Source organism: Loxodonta africana, chromosome 24, assembly GCF_030014295.1.
Source record: "Loxodonta africana isolate mLoxAfr1 chromosome 24, mLoxAfr1.hap2, whole genome shotgun sequence".
Taxonomy (NCBI): Eukaryota; Metazoa; Chordata; class Mammalia; order Proboscidea; family Elephantidae; genus Loxodonta; species Loxodonta africana.
Genome location: NC_087365.1, coordinates 1686815 through 1707124, shown reverse-complemented (window position 1 = coordinate 1707124; position 20310 = coordinate 1686815). Strand labels below are relative to the sequence as shown.

Here is a 20310-nt window from a genome sequence, read left to right as displayed (position 1 = left end):
AAGTATGACTCTAGGAAGATTGGAAATTGCCAAAAATGAAATGGAACGAATAAACCTTGATATACGAGGCATTAATGTGCTGAAATGGAGTGGTACTGGACATTTTGAATCAGACAATCATGTGGTCTACTTTGACAAGAATGACAACTTGAAGACGAGTGGCATTGCATTCATCATCAAAAAGAACATTTCAAGGTCTATCCTGAAGTACAATGCTGTCAGTGATGGGACAATATCTGTACATCTACAAGGAAGACAAGTTAATATGGGTAATATTTAAATTTATGCACTAACCAATAAGGACAAAGATGAGGAAATTGAAGATTTTTACCCACTTCTGCAGTCTGAAATTGATTGAACATACAGTCAGGATGCTTTGATAAATACTGGTGATTAGAATGTGAAAGCTGGAAATAAAGAAGGATTGGCAGTTGGAAAATATGGTCTTGGTGATAGAAACAATGCCAGAGATCGCATTATAGAATGAACAAATCTGTCTTGGATGAAGCACAACCAGAATGCTTCTTAGAAGCAAGGGTGACGAGACTAAGTCCTATATCCTTTGGAAACGTTATCAAGAGGAACCAGTCCCTGGAGGAGGACATCATGCTTGGTAAAGTAGAGGGTCAGCCTAAAAGAGGAAGACCCTTCATGAGATGAATTGACACAGTGGCTGCAACAATGACCTCAAGCATAACAATGATTGTGAGGATGGTGCAGGACCAGGCATTGTTTCATTCTGTCATGCATAAGGTCACTATGGGTCAGAACCTACTCAATGACACCTACCAACAACAACATATGCCACCAAAAAAAAAGAAAAGAAACAAAAGTGGGGCCTGGGTAAACTGAAGCCCCATTAAGGTTTGTAGTTTAGTCTGTCATATCATACCAATGTCATTTCCCTGGTTTTGATCATCATACTGTGGTTATATGAGAGGTTAGGTAAGGGTTCACAGGCACTCTCTCTTTTATCTTTGCAATTTCTACGGGAACTCTTCTGTTTTTGGAATTTTTATGTGAGACAAAGTTATTTCAAAGCTTATGTGTGTTTTTATATAAGGTCATCTTTAATGAATTTTAATATTCTTTCTAAAGTCTTCAAACCGTAACCTAAAAAACAACTTAAATACATGTTTTTCTTCCAGTAAAACAGAACATTTCAGAAAAGTGAAGAAAAAAGGAAATTAATCATTTTCAAAAATGGCAGATACAGCGCCAAAACATGTGCTTACGCAGACAGTCCAGCCTGTTCCTTGATCTGTAATCAAAGGTGTGCTATAACTGGATTTTGCATGAAGCAACCTTTGATTTAGAGCATAGCCTCATTCTCAACAAGGAAGGTGCCCAGATGTGCAGGGCTCTGATCCACGGGTCTACCACAAGGGGCCAAGAAAGGCCAGGCTGGTGGTTTCTGGAATCAGCTGAATGCAGATTTTCCCTGATTCTTATAAAAAAATGGAAAATGTAGATTCATGACTCTCACACAATACAGGGGCTGCTGACTTTGGGTAGATGCCTGGGACTTTGAGAGGGTGCAGAATACACTGTACCAGTCAGGTGAGGGATCTGCATTCTCCTCACTCTGGAATAAGATGGACCTGGTTCTCTCAGGGCAAAGAGGTCTCCGGTGCTCTAGGACAGAGGACAGGGTGGGAGGACAGGCTGGGTCCAGATATGGGGAGTAAGAGATGGTTACTGGTCCCTTAGAGGAAGGGACACTGTGTTTATTCATTTGTGCCCCTCCCACAGCATCTGAAACAACTCCTGGCCCCCACTAGAGGATCTGTTTGTTGGCTAGATAGTTGTGGATGGATGGATGCCAGAATCCTACACCCTTTCCCCTTTTTCCCAGGAGGGTATTCTACAGGTTCCTCCAGCCCCCAGTGTGTGTGCCTGTCATCACCCTCCTCCATCTGCCGTCTTACCCAGTTGTTCTGTCTAAGCTCCTCGACTGCAAAGCAGTGGGTCTGACAAGTACAGACCGTGTGTCCTGTGAATAGCATCAGCCGTGGGCACATCTGAAGAGCAGCTTATATCTGGGCTCCTGGTGGTGGGCATGCGCCGCCTTTTCTTTGAGATGCTGCCTCTTACTCTGAAGGGTTACCCTCTCTTCCTGTACGGCGGGAAGGAAGGCGGTGCAGCCGCCACAGCAGCCAGGAGGAAGATGTGCCCATCACCTCGGAAAGCTCCCCCTGCCTGTGGGCTCAAGTATCTTTCCAAGTGTTTGACGTGCTGCTATGCGATACCAAACTCTACTAAGTAGCTTCTCTGTGAAAACTTGATGAAATACCAAATTGCAGTGTAAAATGAATTGTTCATATGGCATAAAAGTGAATTCTTTTTTTTTTCATTTTTTCCAGTAATGCTAACAGTATTTCCATTAAGCATTATCAAACAAAAGAAAGAAAAAAAAAAAAAGATACAATGCTTAACCCCAAAAGGAAAGAAATTGAATTTATAGTATAATTTTTTCCTACTAAAATAGTACATGTGTGAGAGTTTTTTAAACTTATTTTTGAAATAATTTCAGACATGCAGAAGAGATGCAAGAATAATACAAAGAATTCCTGTATACTCTGCCTAGCTTCTCTAAATATTCATCATTTACCATACTTGCTTATCACTTTCTCTGTTGATACAGGTATTTATATATTTAATGAACTATTTGCAAGTAAGTTACAGACTTGATATTCCTTTTCCCCTACCAACCCTCTTCAAAAAATTCCAATTGTGCCAATATTGCCAGTAATAGCAAAAGGAAAAAGAAATCCAGGTCCAGGATCCAATTCAGGATCCCTGGCTTCATTTTCTTGTCATGTCTCTTTTGTTTTCTTTTATCTATCTTTCCTGACCTTGATATTTTTGAAAAGTACAGTTCATTTATTTTATAGGACCCTGGGTAGTGTGAACAGTTGACTGCTTGACTACTAACTGAAAGGTTGACGGTTCAAGTCCACCCAGATATGCCTCAGGATAAAGGCCTGACCATCTACTCTCAAAAAAATTAGCCATCGAAAACCCTGTGGAGTATAGTTCTACTGTGACACATATGGGGTTGTCATGAATCAAAATCAACTCGATGGCAATTGGATTTTCCTTTGCCATGGGTTTGGCCTCTGTTTCCCCGAGCTGGACGCTGGAGTGCACAGGAGTGAGGCAGTACCTGACTCAGTGCGCCGGATGAGGAGGCCCACAGTGCCTCTGTGTCCCGTTGCTGGAGTGGTAACTGGTTGGTTATTTAGGATGGTGGCTGCCAAATGGCTCACTAGTCAAGTTACAGTTATTTTCTTTGTAATTAGTATTTTGTAGGGAGGTACTATAAGACTGGGTAAATACCCTGTTTCTCATTTAGCAGCCCTTGATGAATTTCTACCTCCATAGTTAACCTCAATATTTATTAGTTGGCATCCCACTATGAGAAAGAGTGCTCCCTTCCCTTCCTCTCATTTGTGTATTTATTAGTTTATAAATCCATTCATTACTTTAATTATGGATTCACTGATTCTTAGTTCACTCAGTGGTTCATAATCCCTCACTCTCAGCAATTTGCTATTATGCTCAATTTGTTCCAGACATGGACAGCAGGGGATCATTCAAGATGGATTCTATGCCTTTTAACATATCTTATCATTCTTTTATCCTTTTTAATCAGTATTTTCCAGTACAACAAGCTGTTTGAGGTGCACCTTGTACTCTGCTAGCCCTAACCCTGGAATCAGCCATTTCCCTAAGGAGTCCTAGTTCCTTTACTGGAGAATGGTGTTAGAGACTGAGGTCTGGATGCTGTGGGGGTGTCACTGTTTCTAGACCCTCTTGGCAGACCAACCTTGGATATGTACATAAGCACGTACGTACCTATAATGTGTGTATGAGGATATACCTAAACATATTTATATAACAATATACATACACACACACATATATATATCCTATGTATCTATCCTCCTTAAAAAGTATAGCTTCAAACTGATACCCTCAATTTCAATCCAATTAATCTGTACAGAGACCCCTAATTCTTTTTAAAATAGCATTGTAGTTCATCATGTGGGTGTGCCATAGTTTCTTTAACCATTCTCTTTAAGTGGGAAATTAGGTTGTTTCCACTATTTTGCTATTACAAATAACATGATAATGAGAACCTTGTGCATATGTATTTATATTATTTGAGGTGAACCTTTAGGGTAAATGCTTAGCAGTGGGATTGCTGGGTCAAAAGTGAACACATGTCTAGCTTCGTTGTATTTACCAAACTTGCTTCCCAAAGGCTGCACCCATTTGTGTTCCCATCAGCCTATTGCCCCAGTGCCTAACTAATAGTATGGTTGGTGGTGCTTTCTAATTTTGACAATCTGAGAGGTGAGAAATGGTCTATTATTGTAGTTTTAACTTGCCTTTCTCTAATTATAAGTGAGGCTGAGCATCATTTCCAGGGCATGGACTAAGATGAGGCCCACCAGGTGCCTAGGGCAGTGCTTTGAGGAAGCAGGTACTTCCAGACTCCAGGCCTGCACTCGTACGCCTCTAAGAGTGAGGTCTCCCTAAGAATACAAGCATACTGACGAGAAGGCTGGACTAAAAGTAGATATCCTATTTCCCGTATGTACCTTTAAATTGAACCTAAACCACACTGTTAAGACTGCTTTCCTCTGAGAACAGTAAGAAACATGGGAGATTATGTGTTCTGGGTTCTCAGACAAATGTGACATAAACTGGAAGAACTAAAAGGGACCTTATACAATAATATATGTACCTCTCATGTGTAGAAAATCATTCATGCAAGCAATGAACATTTAAAGCACTGGTATACATTTGAAGGTGAATCAACATTTGATGATAACTTGACATTCCGGGGCTAATTTCTGAGCGTAACACGAGCCTCTGTGTTGGTCCTAAAACCTTTGTTGCCTTTAGCTCCCAGTCAGTGGTTGCTGTAGAATAAGAAAGTCGTGTGATCTCTGGTTTTCTTGAAGAACAAAAAGCTGGTTGGCTCTCTGCATGGTCTGGCTGCAGACATTTTCCTGGTTTTACCTCAGGACACATTTTCCCTCGCTCTCGACAGTCTTTTGTGTGTGAAGTACTCACTCCTGACCCAAGGCCTTTGCACACACTGCTCCCTCTGCTCACAGGCACATCTCCTTCAAGGGAGCAAGGGGCCCTCAGACAAGTCTCAGTTTCTTCACAAAACTCCAAGTCCACATCCTGAAAACAAAGCAATGTGAGAGTGAAAGGATAGTAACGAAGTTACTGACACTGTTATGCTCTGGTCACTCTCACCTGAATCGTTTGACTCTTCTCTTTTAAGCACGCAGAAACCCTGACATAGTGCATTTTATAACAGTTCTGTCCTTGAAAGCACATGATGTGCACTTGTTCTTGCTAGTTTGTAGTACTGTGCTGATTTGTATGTGCTGTGTTGCTGGAAGCTATACCACCACCACCACCACCGCCAGTATTTCAAATACCAGCAAGGTCACCCATGGTAGACAGGTTTCAGTGGAGCTTCCAGATTAATACAGACTTGTAAGAAAGAACTGGCTATCTACTTCTGAAAATTAGCCAGTAAAGCCCTATGGACCAAAACAGAACATTGTCTGATGTGCTTGCTTTGGACATGTCATAAGGAGGGATCAGTCACTGGAGGAGGACACCATGTTTAGTAAAGTCAGCAAGGGAGACCCCCAGTGATAAGAATTGACACAATAGGTGCAAGGATGGACTCAAACATGCTGGGGATCATAAGAATTACACAGGAGAAGGCACCATGAGGTCACCATGAATCAGAGTTGACTCATCGGCAACTATCTATCTATCTGTCTATCCGTCTGTCTATCTATCTATTATGTATTTGGAAGTGGTGGTGGGATTTATCATTCTGGCTGACCACATCCCTCTCGTCTCTGCTGTCTTCTCACCACCCCCCAGGTGTTTGCTGACTGGGCTGATCTGGCTCCATGTGAGTTGCCCCATGGGAGTTTTTAGGGATCTAACCAACCCCTTCTGTTCTTCCACGGGTTCTGTGGCAGGTGCTCTCAGTGCCTGTCCACACCATCCCAGATATGCCCTTGTAGCAGAAGTCACTTGGGCCTGGCCAACACTGGCCTGGGCTTTCTCTGAAGACTGGAGCTTGCTCTGAAAATGTGGAGGACCATGGCCTGAAAGCAGTGGCACCAATGACTGTGGGGAGTTGGTCTGTGCTGTGGGGTGATCTGGGAAATATGCTGCACCCTGACTCCCTGTGCCACTGCAGAATCCAGCTCCAGTTGCCCAGAGAGTGAGCTAACTGAATAGCATGCTTTTTGTGGGCTAGTCTCTCTCCTGTGTCTTTCTTCTCTTCTTCCTCCCTGTGTTTCCTGCCTTGCCTCCCAGGAAGACATTCCACTCGTATCCTCGACTCAGGATCTGTTTCTAGTGGAACCCTAATTAAGGAGCGTGCCAAGAATGCACTCCCGGAACATAGGAACAATTTAACCTAACAGATTACATCAGAGTGGGAGTTTATTATCATAATTCAGTTGTCGAATTAAACACCTGTGTAGCTAGAAAGCAAATATTTAAATCAGTGCAGGAATACAGAATATCAGTTCTCTAGTATGGAAATCCTAGTGGCGTAGTGGTTAACTACTATGGCTGCTAACCAGAAGGTCAGCGGTTCAAATCCACCAGGCACTCCTTGGAAACTCTATGCAGCAGTTCCCCTCTGTCCTATAGGGTTGCTATGAGTCGGAAGTTACTCGATGGCAATGGTTTGGTTTTTGTATGTTTGTTTTTTAAGTATAACTATATGTCTAACTGCCATACCGCACCATCACAAGGACAACCAGGCACTCCACACAGAGGGGAACTGGAATGAATTTTGCTTCATTGGGCTCCTGCTTCAGAGTATTAAGGACCCTGCAGGCTGCAGCCATTTTCAGATGCTAATTAGACATGGCTCAGTCTAGAGACCTGAGACAAAAGGGGCTGACATTGAGAGGTTAACAGAGAGGTTTCTTTCTTGACCGTGACTCTGTGCAAGCAAATGCTGGCCCCCTGAGAACTTCAGCCGTGCCATGGGGCCCTGGCTATGCACTCAATTACCTCAGTTGACTTTGGTGAGCTTATTGTCTGGCAGAGGTAAACGGAGAGTGCAGCCCTACAGGTTGTTCACTGGAACCTTCTGGAACCTGATGCCTACCTGAAAAAGGCTGAACATTTTAGATGGAGAGTGGACATCTCAGAGGAATCATGTCCGTTGATCATGGCGTGGTCTTTGTGCAAAGGTAGTAGGTGCTAAGACCTGAAGCAAACACTACAAAGAGGAAAACAAACCTTGAAGGAGCAGAAGGAAGAACACTGCTCTCAACAGTGACCACACAGATGCATCTGTTAAGTTTCTGCCGCTCTACTTTCACAGACTAAAACTTGGTTTAGTTTACACAGAGTCTGTTTGCAAGTAAAAACTAAACAAACTCATCGTGTTGAGTCGATTCCGACTCATAGCGACAGTGGCTCAGCAATGGGCTCAAACATAGCAACAATTGTGAGGGTGGTGCAGGACCAGGTAGTATTTCCTTCTGTTTTATATAGGATTGCTATGAGTCAGAACCGACGTGATGGCATCCAGTAACAACCACCGGAAATACTAGATTCCGAACTGCCTGAGGTCCACCCCTGCATCATCCTCATCTCTGTGTCTTCACTACCTCCCCCAGGGCCCTGTACTCACCAGATATCAATAACAGCAGAGAAGGCTAGGTGGAGGGAGGACAGCAGGAGTGGTCTGAGGACCCCAGAGGGTGGATGGTGAGTGCTGGAGTGAGGCAGCCAAGTCCCAGGCGCCTGAGCCGGCTCTCGCACCCATAAAACAGAAGCATGACAGCCCCTGCTCAGGAGCTGCAGCCAAGAAGGAACAAGGTGATGTCATCCCTAAAGTTATTTTATTACAGCATTCTAAGGAAGAAAACCCCAGACTGAGAGCCATCTCTCTAAGTGAAGGTACTGAAAACGGGCAGATTGTGCGGGGAGGCAGGTGAATGAGCAGGGGACAGGTGGAGAAGTGGAAGACAGATGAATGAGCAGGGGACAGGTGGATGAACAGGAAGGTGTGGAGGACAGATGGATGAGCAGAGGGAACAGGTGGATGAGCAGGGAACAGTTGGGTGAGCAAAGAATAGGGGGACAGGTGGGTGAGCAAGGGACAGGTAGGTGAGCAGGGTGCCAGCCAGAGTCCTGCAGAATCTTCTGCATTCCTCCACCTTCTCCTGAGCTCTCTGTCAAAAGGGGGCACCCCTGCGTGGAGTGTAAACTGGTTTGGAGTGCTTCCCAACTACCTTGCAGATTCTCCAATCTACAGACTCATGAGGAAGGTCTTAGACACAGCTTTGGGTGCAATGATACCATCGGGGTCAGTGGTTAGGTGTAATCTCCACTTGGTTTATTGGTATCTTTACAGAACCACTTGGGCCAGATTTATCTACTCTGTAATATTCCTGAGTTTTAAAAAGTTGACTAATTGTTTTGGTGCCATGGAGCCACAGCTCTGCAATTATGGACTGTGATCCCTTTATTCTTCCAAATAAAAATCTGTGAAGGTTCTGGAATTGAATCCTGCTTCATGGGGGTCCCAGTTGACTCTAAAGCAGCTTCCACAGAGGATGTCAGCACCCTGCCTGCCTGAGTGGCCTGGGAGCAGGGCATAGAGCATTGACTGCTTGATTGGGCAAACACTGTTGCCACGGCCTCCTCCTTGCCACCAAAAAGCAAGCCATCAGAATCCTTGGGGGTAAGATGCCTTGTCTTTGGACGAGAAGTCATTGGGGCAATGCAGCTTGGGTTCTGTTTATAACCAAACTGTGCAGCACAGAGCCTGGGACTAGGATCCAGGCAACACGAGTCTGAGATTCTTGCGTAGCTGTCACCTGGTCAGTTCTGTGATTGGGCAAGTGTTTTAACAGAAAGCCTTGGAACCTCAGCTTTGTCCTTTGTGAAATGAAAATAAAAATAAAAGTAGGAATAACATTTATTTTCATAGGTGCTGTGAGGATCTAGTGAGCTCAGTATAAAAAACATTTCGTAAACTAAGAAGAAGGAAGAAAAAACTTAATAAATATACACAGATCTATATTGTTCATATGCAAATACATTCGTTTACACATCTTCACAGGAGGCTGTCAATGCAAAGCTCATGAAGCAAGTGGTCTAGTGGACAGCGAGGAGGACTGAGTAAGCCTGGCATCCTCCTTTTAGTCCTCCACCTCTCTGAATGGGGTCTTGGGCCTGACTTGCCCTGGATTTGACCCATGCCAGATCCATTCCCTTCCTGGCACCACCGGCACCCCAGGGTCTTCCGAAGCATCTCAGCAGAGGTGGCCGCTTTCAATGTGGGTGGGGACCTCTGGATCCTCAGGCACTTTATGTAAGAAGAGGCACAGCTGTGGAGACTCCCAGGCCCCACCTGGCAGCCCAGGACACTGCCACCCTTTGTTGGTCCATGGTTAGATCTTCTTGAAGACTGTGGAAGGTGCATCCCCCTGGGCAGCTCCAGGTCCCAAGCTCACTGTGAATCGCAACCCCTATACGCTGATCAGCGTGCCCCCCTGGAGACAGCACCAGGGCTTTCATTCCCCCCCCCCCACCCACTGTCTGGGAGACCATCTGGGAGAGGGTGCCACAGAGAGAGAGGAACAGAAGCTCCCTGATGGTTTATGGTCAGACAATGGGGACGCAGCCATGGTGACCACATCAGATGGTGCTGACTCTGTCCTTGAGCTGGTACCTCCCCTTGGGCCTCACTTCCTCTTGGGGAAGCAAGGTTCTAGGTTCAACTGATCTTTGGTGATGTGGGATATGGGGCTGGATGGGGTGCAGTGCGGTGTAAACCACTGAGCCACAGACTCAGACCCCAGGGCTGCCCATGGGGTCCAGCAGAACATCCCTGTTTTCTCTCAGCTGGCTAGCCAAAGACAGGAAGCAGGAAGCTGGGGCAGTGTGTGCTGTCTCCGTGCTGATTAGAGACTCCTGTTGGCAGTGTTGTTGCATTCATTAACAAAAGGAGGAACAGATCCTGCTATTGCTTGTGGGCTTCCTATGTGTGGCCTGTGAGGATGCTTATCTAGGGCTGAGGGCATCGGGCATGGGGAGCGTAAGCCTCCCCAGTGGTGTTAGGACCTTTCAGTGTGGGAACTCTTGAGTGTGGGAGACATTATTTTTGGGGACCTCAGCGTGGGGAACCCTGCAGTGTAAGGACTCTCCACTGTGGGGACTTCCTAGTGTGTGGGAGACCCTCCAGTGTGGGGGACTCTTCAGTGTGAGGATTCTCCACTGTGGGGACCTCCCAGTGCGGGAGACCCTCCGGTGTGGGGGACTAACACCCTCCCGGCAGGCAGGACCTGCACATGGTTTTCCCTGCAGTTAGATTCCTAACCAAAGGGCTACATCCCTGTGGGCGTGTTCTGAGCATCTCCATGCTCTCCCAAGCCTCTGGTAACTGGTTAGGGAGTGTGGACCTAATCCACCTCTTTGGGGGAAAATGCTGTTTCTTTTTTTAGAAAATGGAATCTGTAGTGAAGGTGACTCCATCTTTGTATAAAACAAAAGCATCAAGACAGGGACCCCATTTCTGATGAGTCAGAGTGAGTGCGATGTGTTTTGATGAGGAAAGAAAATTCACAGTGGCAGGGCCAAGCAGCGTGGGGACTTGCTGATTAAGAACAAGTGCTTTCTGCGTGTGGGCATCAAGACAGGATAAGTATTTTACAAGCCTGGCCATTAGCTCTCTGGGTGCACCAGCCCGCTGTCTGTAGGGAGGATAGTCAATGAAGGCATGGCTGGGCAGGAGTGCCCAGAGCATGCCCATCACAGGCCCCAGGAGGCTGTCACTTGAGACCTCTGCCAAGAACAGACCAGTTATGTACCTGATCATAAGGAACCAGGGGTGGGTGCTCAAGGCAGCAGTTGAAAAGGAGCCTTCAGCTCCTTGAGGAGGAGCCTGCACGTCCCAGGCTAGAATCAGCCTCACCCGTGTCTGTGCCCAGATCAGTGTCGAGGGAGATGTGAAGGGAGATTCAAAGGGTAGTGCCCTCCATTCTGCCACACCATTGGACTGCCCTGTAACCACAGGTCAGTCTTGGAATAAAAAAATGGAATCTCAATGGTTTTGTGCCTCTACGAGTCCCCCAGCCCATTCATTCTCTCAGAGATCAGACCTTCATCACCACTGTCAAACACTCAGATCCCAAAAGAGATCTTGAAATGATCCACTTCTGAACAGGTTTTGTCTCCTACTGAACCTACTAAGGGCCTAGCACTTGGGACTTGTTCTTCCTGTTCTTGGTAAATGTTATGGATTGAATTGTGTCCCCCCCAAAAAATGCGTGGCAACCTGCCTAGTTCGTAATTCCCACCATTGTGTGATTGTCCACCATTTTGCCATCTGATGTAATTATCCTATGTGTTGTAAACCCTACCTCTATGATGTTTATGAAGTGGGATTAGTGGCAGTTATGTTAATGAGGCAGGACTCAATGTCCAAGATTGGATTGTGTCTTAAGCCAATCTCTTTTGAGTTATAAAAGCAGACAGACAGGGGGACCTTATACCATCAAAAACAAGAGCCAGGAGAATAGTGTGTCCTTTGGACCCAGGTTTCCTGTGCTGAGAAGCTCCTAAACCAGGGAAGATTGATGACAAGGATCTTCCCCCACAGCCAAGAAAGAGAAAGCCTTCCCCTGGAACTGACACCCTGCATTCGGACTTCTAGCCTGCCAGACTGTGAGAGAATAAAGCTCTCTTTGTTAAAGCCGTCTGCTTGTGGTATTTCTGTTATAGCAGCACTAGATGACTAGAACAGTAAGCATGTCCTTCACTGAGCCAGGTGCCATACGTGTCCTTCTTTTGAGGATGTGTGCTTTCAGGCAGTGGCGGCATTGGAGCATTAGTTGGCAGAATTCTCGCCTTCCATCAGAGGCTTGCATGTTTCTCTGATGCCAAACATGTTTCAGTGGGACTTCCAGACTAAGACTAGGAAGAAAGGCCTGGCAGTCCATGTCCAGAAATCAGCCAATGAAAATCTGTGGATCACAACAGTCAGATCCACAACTGATTGTGGGGATAGCGTTTCATTCTGTTGTGCATGAGGTCACCATGAGTTGGGGGCCGACACCATGGCAGCTAACAACAGCAACAACTTGCAGGCAGTAGCAACATCAACCACAGTAACAGCATCAACAGCAGCCTTCCTGGGTGTGCAGTTCACTGGCGGAGCATTCCTTTATTAACCGCCACCGCCCACCTTTTCTCTGTTGCAGAGTGACTACTCGAGCGACACGGAGAGCGAGGACAACTTCCTCATGATGCCCCCCAGGGACCACCTGGGCCTCAGTGTCTTCTCCATGCTCTGCTGCTTCTGGCCCTTGGGCATTGCTGCCTTCTACTTGTCCCATGAGGTAGGCATGCCAGACTTAGGGTGGAGGCACCGGTGAAGCCTGCTCAGCGTCTGCTATGAGCAGGGGCTGTTTTGTACTTGTGTGTACATATGGTGGGGACTAGGCCAAGGGAGGTGTGGGCCCTGGGGATGTGCTTCATCTCAGCATGACTAGCAACCCTCCAACTGTGCTCTCCAAGGTGTGCTTCCCTGGGAACACCAGGGAGCAATGTGGGGCAGTCTTCAAGAAGGGGCCTGCACAGCAGAATCAAGCCTCCACCTGTGTTGCCGGTGGCCTTCAGGAGCCTGGCCTTCCCTTGGGAACTGGTGTCACTCTGACGGTCAGACCTCGAGCTGGGAAACAGTGCCCAGGCCAGGGAACCAGTGGCAAGGTTGGACTCCATGAAAAAGGCGGCAGAAGCAGGCCTTGTTTTTCTTGTAAAAGGTCTTTTATATACAATAAATTCTATTTGAACAGCAGATTTGTACTCACCCCAGGTTAATTTTCTACTAACAAAAAATGGCATCTCTTAGTGCATATTCATGCCCTTTCCCCCAGTGTAAGGGCTTCCAGCCCCTTCTCACCATCAGGCATTCTGTTTGCTGTCCCTTCATGGAATCCAAGTTTGAGAGCTTTTCTCTAGCAAATGAAGGGTATTCATTCAGAATTAATCTATTTGCCTATTTTTATTAATCAAAGAAAATAAAAAAAAACAAACCTGTTGCCGTCAAGTCGATTCTGACTCATAGTAACCCATGTGTAATTGCCAGTTAAGTCATATGATTACCAGTGTGTCCAAGCCTGCCACAGTTGTCCCGACCGGAGCACAGATGGAGGTGCCCCACTCACTGGCAGGACTGGTGGGTTTTCTAAGGGCTGTCAGTGGTGGGGCACCTAGGCCACTCTGGTTCTAGGGTTCAGTGCTGAGCCTGGGGACACCTGGCTTGTTTGCAAAATTCTTGGCTTGAACACAGACCCCTCACTAATCAAGCGGTGGCATCTTGTTGCTGCTTGCTGGCTTCTGTGTTAAGAGCCAGTTTTACTTGATGGGGGAGAGCAGCCCCCACCCCTGCCTGAGGCCCTGGTCTTATCTCACCTGCACTTCTGTTCCCTGATGTGGAGACTGCTCCCTCTCTCTCCTAGCACAGAGGCACCCTGTCCACAGAGGAGCCAGGCTCTTCTGGGGCTGATGCTCCTCAGAGGGAATGCCAGACGCCTGAGAAGCCCCTCGGGGGAACAGGGGAACAGAGGGGTGGGGGATGCATAGTCCTGTGTGGTACTGATTCCAGGGGATGGTGGGGGTGACGGAGGAAAGCCCAAGCTCCTGGTTTGGGGTGAGCAGTATTTCATGTCCCAGCTTTGGCCTCGAGGTTCTGTCCAAGTTTCATTTTGTGAATTTGAAAAAAAAAAAAAATTTTTTTTTTTTTTTTTTTTTTTATGACAAAGTCCCCCTTCTCTGGAAGCACCAGCACAGAACAGAAAACCAACATCCAAGTCTGGCTGGGTGTGGGTAGCTGTGGGGGGCCAGAGCCGGTGAGACCAACTCAAGGGAGAGGCCCAGTACTGTGGCCTGAGGGTCTGGGAGTGTGCAGAGCCCTGGAGACAGGCGCATACTGAGGCCCCACAGTGCACAGAGCACACGCTGAGGAGGTCCCGTGCTGGCCCAGAGTTGCGCCGCCTTTGTAAACAGCAATTCGAAGCCTGGGCTAAAATACACAATTACCATGGAGCTGGCCCTGGTGCATGTCAGAGTAGAACTGTGCTCACAGTGTTTTCAATGACTTACTTTTCTAAAGTAGACCACCAGGTCTTTCTTCCGAGGCATCTCAGGGTGGACTCCAGTCTTTTGGTTAGCAGCCAAGCATGTTAACCATTTGCACCACCCAGAGACTCCAAAACCTGGGCCGGGGTGGTACAAATAGCCAGCATTCACCTTATTAAGAAAGGTCAGAAATGTGGAGGGGAGAGAAACTGCTTCCCACACACAAGGGGCAATTGTAATGTTTCTTCAGGACCCCTCTTTCTCCTGCTTCCCTGCCCACCCACATCTCCTCATGTGTAAGGCAGACATGCTGAGAAAAGCCTTTACCCCTCCTGGCAGGGCACAGGGCTGACATCGGAGCTGTATTTTCATTACCAGATTTTAGCATTGGACTGGCATTTTAATCTTGGATTCTATTGGGAGAGGTATTGCCTGTTCCAAGAGATGGTGGCAGGGCTCTGGGCAGGAAGTGAGCCCCGGACACAGGGCAGGAAGGGTGAGGGGCACAGGCTCTGTGTGGAGAGATGATTGATTCTCCTCGGCCAGCAGAGCACTGACGATGCAGCCTTCCATGGTCTCTGCAGCTCCACGTGGCGGTGGAAGGCCTCTGTGTGCAGCCATGCAACTGTTAACAGTGTCACTGTCCAAAAGAGGTAATTATAATAAAAACCAATACTGTGATGCCCAGAGAGTGGCGGTCCAGATTCTGTTTCTCAGAAAGCAGTTTAATTCTTAACACCATAAGAGCTGTTCAGCCTTCGTCCTGGTTACTCTTATCTAATGCCTTCTATGGTAAAGAGGACTTTGGTGACTTGTTTAACATCGATTATGAAATGTTGTTTCTGTCAAGGCCTCTGATCACATTTCTCAGAGGTGAGGGCAAACATTTTGAGGGGTGCAGGCCTCCCTAAAACTGTTGGAACAAAAAGAGAGGCTCTCTAGGGTCTGATCCTGCAGCCCACCCCGCTTCATTGTGCTGCCCGGATGGTTTCCACTCAGCGGAACCACAGTGGAGCAGAAGTGCTGATGTTTTCATATAGAAGCCTTTGTAGGCGGGTGCCCGTGTGTTTGTCTGTCTGTCTGCATTGCACATGTAGACAGGCTGTGCCAAAAACTTCCAGGAAGCAGTAAGACTGCTAGGAACGAGACATGTACACCCACTGGCATCAACCATTCCAGTGTACTACATTCATCTGTGATCAAGCTGGACAGAGTGTTGGCAAAATGAAAGCCATTATTATTTATAGAAAGCAAATAGTAAAAAATAACAACAGATTCTCCAAGCGGAAACACCCTTCCCCAAATTACCCGTGTCCATTCTTACATCACTGGGCAGGTACGCAGTGGTTCAGGACAGACGCTGTGCTCGCATCACCTCAGCCTCTGGTTTCCACCATGTTGTTTGGGGGCTTCTGAGGCCTCTGCTCTGCACCTGGGCCTCCCTGGGGCTTGCCTTGCTAACAGGAAAACCTCTGCACAGGATTCCCCAAGCCTCTGCCACTGGGCCCTTGTAGGCCTCTGACACTGGCTCCTGCCACACTACCAGACCTCTCTCTCTTGGTTCTCTCTCTTGCCACCAAGATAACCAGGCCTGCACTGCCCAAGGGCAACTATGGCTCCCACCATGCTACCCAAGGGGAAGCGGGGCGGGGGAACATGGAATCCCTGCACAGAGTGCACTCAGGCCCCTCTGCCCTCTACTGGCAAGTGTTACAGCTCTTTTAGCTCCACCAGCAAGTGCCCGGTGGCACCAGCTCCAACAGCAAGCCTTGTGCATGAAGGCTCTCAGCTCTCTCCCACCACGGCCACCTCTCTCCATGGGCCGGCAAGCCCACTGCAGCCTTCTGCTGATCTATTGGTTCCCTCCACTCATTCTGCAACCACCATTTCTCTCCTGCTTGGCTTTGCTGTTCTCGTGCCATTTCTCTTCACCTCACACCATCTTCAGTGTTACAGCTCTCTCTTCTGGGCCTAGGAGCTTCTCAGTGCAGGGACTCCAGGTCCAAATGGGCACTCTGCTCCAGATCCTTCCTGAGGGTGTTGAGGTACCCCTGAACCTTTTTGGGATTGGCCCTTCTATAAGCCTAACATGATGGCAAAACTGACCAATCCCCAAACTGGGCCTCAAGGGGCTCAGTCCTACTCTGTGGATTTTCAAGCTACTATTTGCATAATGGATACTTGATGGTGTAATGGTTAAGTGCTCAGCTGCTAACCAAAAGGTCGGCAGTTCGAATCCACCATCTGCCTCTTGGAAACCCTATGAGGCAGTTCTACTCTCTCCTGTAGGGTCGCTATGAGTCAGAATCAACCGAAGACAACAGGTATGGGTTTTTTGCATAATAAATCGACCAATCCCTTGCAAGATTGTGACCCAGCCAGTCATTTTATGGGTGTTATAAAGGCCGTATAAAAGGGATTCATTGCGCTGAAGTGCCTGCCACAGGGCTGTGTTCACATTCTTCCTGGTAGGAGCCCACACTGAGACCCTCCCCACACAGCCTCCTCTCTGCAGGCCTCAGCTGTGGCCTTGCTGGGCTTTGCCACAGACCCGGGCAGTGTCAGTTCCTGGAACTCTGAAATTCTGCCCAGACATTCGGCTGTTGGGCATTCTGTTTACACTTATGCAGCCTCAACTGAAAACTCCAGCTCTCCAAAGGCTGTTTGATGGAGCAGCAGCCACAAGAGGAAACATACAATGAGGCAGGAGTACAGCAGTCTGCTCTGAGAGTCATCACAGTAAATGTGGTTCCCTGCCCAGGTGGGAGCTCTAACGCCTGTGGAGCTAGGGGGAACCAGTTCCTCATGGCCCTTTGGAGTTGGTCCAGCCTTTCCTGCTGTCCGGTGTTGTTGGGGTGGGGGTGATGCTATATCAGAGCAAACAGCGTATCTGTTCAGCTAAGACTGCACCCCTGAGTTCTAAATGCTGTTGCCAAGGAAATTTTTGACATCTAAGTGAGACTCTTCAGTGTTTGTCTTTTATCAATATCTCAGTGTAGTCCTGAGGCACAATTAAGCTGTGCCTGCACATTGTCAAAATAACTACTCGTGAAGCCAAGGGAACAGGTGAGGTCTTTCCCAGAAAACAAAACAAAACAAACCATGGTAGCTGGGTGAAATCAGGTAATGGTGAAAATAATCACCATGGCCCTTAGGCTTGCCCTCAAAACCCAAGACAGTCTGTCCAGTCCTGTTCGAGCTGCCATCACCCATCTGTCAGTTTGTCGTACTGTGGTGGTCTGTGTGTTACTGTGATGTTGGAAGCTATGCCACTAGTATTTCGAATATCAGTAGAGTCACCAATGGTGGACACGTTATAGCAGAGCTTCTGGACTAAGACAGACTAGAAAGAAAGGCCTAGTGATCTACTTCTGAAAATCAGCCAGTGCAAGCCTTATGGATCACAACAGAATATTGTCCAATATAGTTCTGGAAGATGAGCCCCTTAGGTTGGAAGGCACTCAACATATGCGGTGGCTCCAATAACGGACTTGAGCAGACCAACCATTGTGAAGATGGTGCAGGTCCAACCAGGCAACGTTTCCTTCTGTTGTTCATGGGGTTGCCATGAGTCAGAACCAACTTAAGGCAACTAACAACCAAAAACAGCAGTAGTTGTATAAGTATTAGTAGAGTGGGTAACACTTATTGAGCACTTACTGCGTGCCAGTACTGCGTTAAATTCTGCAGACCTTCACTTCTCAGAGTGGGATCCAGGACCAGCAGCAGGATCCTTCTGGGAACTTGTGAGAAACACACATTACAGACCCCATCACAGACCTGCTGAATCAGAGTCTCAGGGTGGCGGACCCTACGTGTGAATAAGCTGAGGCTGATGGGAGGATGCTGCTGCCCACTCAGGTTTGGGAAGTCCTACTCTGCATGCATGGTCTCATGGGAACTCTGGGGCATTAGTGATGCCATCACCCCTGCTCTGTGGCTGGTGGGGTCAGGGTTCAATGAGATTAGAGGCTGTGCCTAAGGCCACTGCTGGTAACAGTCACCCCCACTCTGTGGCTGGTGGGGTCAGGGTTCAGTGAAGTTGCAGGTTGTGGTAGGCAGTGGGCTGGTCAGGGCTGGGCTGGTCAGCCCTGGAGCACGGTTAAGGGAGTCAGCGTGGAGGCCAGGGAGAGGAAGAGGAGTGCAGTGTTTCCCGCACACCCTCTTTTGCCCCCAGCAGTATAATCACTTCATTCAGCTCCCAGTGCCGTCAAGTTTTAGCAGCCAGTTTATCAAGAGAAAAGTGTTGTGTATGTGACTTTAGTAGTATGGAACCGTCTAGAAACTGGAGCTTCTATGACTGTCAGCATAGAAATCCACCCCATAACTCACTGAGTGACACTGTGAGCTGGTTAATACAACACTCTCTCTTATTTAATCGTTGCAGTGGATCTAAAAGGGGAAAAATTATCGTCCCCATTTTACGGATGGAAAGAAAACCCTGATGTTTCAAGATTTAAATAATTTACAGAAATCAGAGATAGCAAGTACAGGCACACTGATGCAAATTCCAACATTTTTAACCCTTAAAACCAAATTTTCTGCAGTGTAACTTTGACTTTTATCTGCAAACAAAAACTGAAGCATATCTGTGGTTCTGAATCCACTGTCCACTGCCATCCTGCGTGAAGAGAGCTGCAGTAGAGGAGCCAGAAGCCCACTGGAGACGGGAGTGTGAGGACTGCCCTCGTGGCCTTCACTCCTTGGGCCCTGGCTCTGTCTGGAATAGGCCCCCATCAGGCCCAAGGACTCTGCACTACACCTGCTGGCAGACATCGTACTCGAGCATTTATTATGTCTTGATTTCATTTCATTTCATAAAATGCTTCTTTCCTTTATTAACTGCAACATTATAACAATAATTAAATGAGAAATGGGTATTAAGAATCAGATTATGAATTTTATGAATAGAACCAGCAAAGGAAATTGGGCAAATTAAGAAGAAAAAAAGAAAAAAGGAGAATCTCTTTCTGATACTGAAAATCTAGAAGAACAAGTCCACCTTAACTAATAACAATGTTCCCTAAAATCCAACCATTCATTCAGTATTTATTGAGCAGGCCTTCTCCTGGACACCAGAGATACAACGGTAAACAAAAGAACTACCTTCACAGAACTTACGTTCTAGTGAAGACAGCCAGCTAATAAAAGTAAAATTATAAAATGTCAGAAAACTGTAAGTACAGGGATGTGCTGACTAACGTCCATTCAGGCAGCATCCTATTGCACAGACATCCGTGACCCCAGCCCCCTTAAAGCCTATTATATTAAAAATTTGACGTACATACAATGGTTCGTAATAACAGGCACTACTTTGCGATGCACGTGAAAACATTATTATTATTACTGTATTATCATGTTAAAGATGTTTTAGTGTATCTGGAAGTGTTTCTTTAGTGTTTTGTATGCATACAAAGGTACACTATATTTTATAGACTAAGACAAACATTTGACTAACTGACTCTAGATATGAACCATACCTAAGTGTTCCAACTTATGTATAAATTTGACTCAAAGACAGATTTAGGAATGGAACTCATTCGTAATCTGGGGATTGTCTGTATATAATATGGTGTTGGCACAATGTCCAAATCAAATAACATCCTATTTCACAGAACATATCTTTCATGTTAAGTGACACATGATTGCATAAGGAGAAAAATAAAGCTGGAAGTGGGTAGGGGGAATGTGAAGCTGAGATAAAATTTTAAACAGGGTGGTTGAGGAATGGCTTACTGAGAGGATAACACTTCCAGATAAAACTATAGGAGCAAGTCACAAGAATATCTTGAGGAAGAGCCCACCAGGCTGTGAGGCAAGTGCAAAGACTGTGTGGTGGGAACACGCCTGGTGTGTACAAGGAGCAATATGGAAGCCAGTGTGGCTGAAGAGAGTGACACTGGGTACAGAACTAGGAGATGAGGTGGGAGAGGTGACAGGGCAATGGACGAGGGGGAGGGCAGACCCCCACAGGGCCTTTTAGGTGGTGAGAAGACTGGGGGACACAAGTCCCTCGGGCGTTTGAGCCAAGGAGCAACACTGTCTATCTACACTCCATCAGCATGGCCTGTAGATGGCAAGGGCAGAAGCAGGGACACCATTTTGGAGAGAGACAATGGTGGTCTGCACTGTACCTATGCTGGA

At 46.9% G+C, this 20310-nt stretch overlaps 1 protein-coding gene across 1 annotated transcript in view; it reads left to right on the top strand.

Moving 5' to 3' along the window:
* SYNDIG1 (synapse differentiation inducing 1) overlaps positions 1 to 20310 on the top strand; it is a 128539-nt gene that overhangs the window by 9061 nt on the left and 99168 nt on the right. Inside the window, exon 2 of the mRNA XM_003411613.2 lies at positions 12288 to 12425. Coding sequence (XP_003411661.1) covers positions 12288 to 12425 — 138 coding nt within the window. The remainder of the gene's footprint in view (positions 1 to 12287; positions 12426 to 20310) is intronic.